This window comes from Citrus sinensis, chromosome 5 (genome assembly GCF_022201045.2).
Source record: "Citrus sinensis cultivar Valencia sweet orange chromosome 5, DVS_A1.0, whole genome shotgun sequence".
NCBI classification, from domain to species: domain Eukaryota; kingdom Viridiplantae; phylum Streptophyta; class Magnoliopsida; order Sapindales; family Rutaceae; genus Citrus; species Citrus sinensis.
The window spans coordinates 35,019,782-35,023,362 of NC_068560.1; the positions used below are offsets into that span (position 1 = coordinate 35,019,782).

Below are 3,581 nucleotides of genomic sequence, written 5' to 3' on the forward strand. Positions count from 1 at the left end.
AATAAATCCTACTACACAATTTGTTAGAACTAAGAGAATCAAAGTTAAATTATAATTGAGTTAATTTGTCATTTTCTATAATGTGGTCCATTAATTACTTTGCTCCCACATGGGGTCCTGAAGCTTCACTCATAGTCTCGTTAACATCACATGAAATACAGCAACCACATCAAACACATAGTGAAATAATTAAATAATTTCTGCAAAATCATTCATTATAATTAAAATTAAAGCATGCCAGCTTCAGTTCTGAACCTCTATTTTATATTAACAAATTAGAAATAACTTACAATAATTCTTTTGGGGACATTATATGCTGTGTCCTCCCACATAAAATTAAAGTTAAAATTAAAAAAAAAAAAAAAACAAATACGGCCATCATTATCATATCGTATAGAACCCTGGATACAAATATGATTTCTGATCATCACATAAGATTAAATTTCAGCGAGGGTGGCGGCGGCGATGATGATGAAGAAATAAATCATATGGGGTTCTTGTAGGCCTTGGAAGATAAACCAATGACTCCGAGACTGCACTAGTTGTTTTACAAGAAGCGTAAGCATTTATAAGCCCAAGCCTGTCGCTAATACTCTTCGCGACCTTTGCTCTACTGAAGAAGTTGTTTCTTGAACTTGAATCTCGATCATCGTCACCGTTGTCATCGTCTTTCGAGCATTCGACTAATGCAGCAACGAAAGGATCTTTCTTTAAATTTTCGGGAGAAAATTTCTTCCTAGTTTCAAGTTCCTCGAAATGAGATTTTTTCGAGTATGGAGGCGTGGACGTAGGCGGGAGTGGAAGTTGTTTTAGTAACGATTCTTTCCTGCTGTGAGTATGTTTCTTGGGAATTCCGGGTAAAGTTTCCCAAGAAAATGGTACCCCCGAAAACTTGCGTGGGGTGGGCGGACTGAGAGGGGATTCGTCGGGAAAATATAAAGATCGGACAGAGGAAGAGCACGAAGAGAGCGAAGATGAAGAAAGAGATGAAAAGGAAGGCGTTCGGGGCGTAGGGGAATTTTGTTTGCCCTGAAAAATGTTGTTGTCACATTGTTTTGGGACAATTTGGACACGGCCACCAGGAGTTGTTGAAGAATCCATAACTTTAGACAGAGAAGCAGATCAGAATTTTCAATCTGTGTTAGCTTTTCTGCTTTGTTTGTTCTTTGCTTGTATTTATATAATAGAGAGCGTGTGTGATGTGTTGATGAAGAATCATTGAGTTTTGGGACATGCAAAGTGAAAGAAGAAAAAGAAAATGTGAATATAATTAACTAAGAAAAGGACCCCATTGCATTTATGACAGAGGATATAGGTTAGAGAAAAGGACAGGGGGAGAAAGAGGGAAATATACAGTGATGGTGGTGGTGGCGGTGATACGGCCACCTCTTATTTTTGTTTTTATTTTTATTTTTATTTTGGACTTAAAAAGCCACCTTTTATTACATGATAAACTATGAAGGAGCTGTTAGGGAACAGCAGAATCACATGGAGTTGATGATGCAATATTGGAAATAATTAATCAGGTTCAATTCAATATTGTTTCGGGACAGTTTCATCGACTCCCCTTCAATTTTTGATTAATAATATCACTTATATTTATGGTATGTTTCTTAGCGAAGCCTGTATTATAATTACACTTTCTATTTGAAAATTATTATATTTTATGTAGGAGCATCGTTAGATATTTCAAAATTTTATATTAAAATATTATTTTAAATAGTAATATTTATAAATTACTTAACGAAATAATATAATTAATTTACTTAAATCTTATAAAAAAATTATCAACTATTTAATAAATAACACATCATTTAATATGACATTTAAAATATTTATCATTACTCTTTATTTAGTGAAGAAATAATAAATCCTCCTACAATGATTGGGCTCTTAGCTAAATTCCAGGAGCTTTAGAACTTGTTACTTGAATAAGGCCAAAAATAAAACCAACAGGCAGCAGCATTATTATGGGTGTACGCAGCTTTAACAACCAGAAATTCTCTACTCATTTGAACGTCATTTCTTCTAATAAACATGGATATGAATAATATGAGTGGCGATAAAATAAAAACAATAAAAGATTACTCTAAAGCGTCAACACTGGATCTTAAAAGTTAAAGAAAATTCAAATGAGTGAATTTTTTCTTTTCCAATTTAAACAGGGTCACTGACTCCGTGTGTGTGTGTGTGTGTGTTTTTTTTTTTCCTTTTTTAATTTATTTTTTAAAAGGAAACTATGCGAAGGAATTTATTGAAGATAAAATGAAAAAAAAAATATCTGAAAACACGGTAAGGAGGTAACGACAAATTAAACGGCTTTGTTACATAATTGATTCTGCCTTGATGTCAGACGAACATTTGTACGTACGTTGAACAGAAATAATAAAAATAAAACTATCTTTGATATTTTCAATTGATAATGTGGTGTCAAAATTTTGAAAAATTTTCAGAAACAAGAATAATATTAAATAAAGGATATATATATATGTAACAAACTTCCAATTAAAGATTTATGACTATATTAAAATTTAGAATAAATTAAAAAATAAATAAGATACATATTTTAATATATCACGAGATAAAATATATTGTATTGTAATTTATATTTTTTTATATTTTAATTTATTCTTGACTTTAAAAATACATTGAAATATATGTTTTTCTTATCTTTTAGCTGCATTCGTATTTTGTTATATACGTACGTATGTATGTATGAATGTATGTATGTGTGTGTGATATGATTGTCAATCTTAGACCTTGAATTATTTAATTGATGGCATTTTAGCAAGACAAGGACAAAATTTGGAGCCTTATTAGGCCTTCGGGATTAAGAGTTTGGGACTTTAATATTTGTTATTTAGTTGCTTCATGGACAATCCAAATTAATTAACTATTTGAGGTCGTAACTAATTAAATAAAACTTTCTCTTAAGTAAAGCTTTTGTTTATCCACGCAATTGACTTATCTGGTACAAAAATATAGATAGAGATTCCAAATAGGAAGCATTTCACTGATGTTCATCTCCGAGGTTGGATCTTACTAGTGTATGAAATTTCTCTAATGTGCTTTTCAAAAAAAAAAAAAAAAAAAAATCCACTATGAAATATAACTTTTTTATAAGGATGGTCGTCCATCACATGGTAAATGCTGATTTGACCTTAAAATAGCATGTCAATGAAAGCTTTCCTTTAAATTATCAATGACGCCGAGCCGATAATGTCCAATAAATTTAGAATACAAAGTAATTTAAGTGTCTTTTTATTTGTTAACTTGCACGAAACCCATGCTTGACCATAAACTAAGATTTTGATTCGATAATGATATTTATATATACAAAATTCAAAGAAAATCATTCATGGATATAGTTGAATATTTTTCGATGTTTTCAGTTTAATTTTAGTAGGGAAAAAAAAATTTGCCTATCCTTCAATTGGTCAAGATTGTATAATTAATTTCATAACCAAAATCAAGATTCTTTCTTTCATAATTAAAATTAGTAGGTTACATTTTCTTTTAATCCACTACTTTGGACTGTCTATTGGATCAATGAGTAGTAAACAAGAGGGGGGGAAAAAAAA

At 30.8% G+C, this 3,581-nt stretch overlaps 1 protein-coding gene across 1 annotated transcript; it reads right to left on the reverse strand.

Annotated features, from left to right (window-relative positions):
• Window positions 1-242: 242 nt before the first annotated feature.
• Window positions 243-1,246, reverse strand: LOC102622345 (uncharacterized). The gene has a single exon (XM_006473122.4). The coding sequence runs from the start codon at window positions 1,099-1,101 to the stop codon at window positions 445-447; it is 657 nt and encodes a 218-aa protein (XP_006473185.2). The 5' UTR covers window positions 1,102-1,246; the 3' UTR covers window positions 243-444.
• Between the last annotated feature and the right edge of the window lie 2,335 nt (window positions 1,247-3,581).

What these genes read in the sequence shown, in the direction of transcription:
- LOC102622345 (XM_006473122.4), bottom strand. Translation starts at nt 1,101, where the DNA reads ATGGATTCTTCAACAACTCCTGGTGGCCGTGTCCAAATTGTCCCAAAA.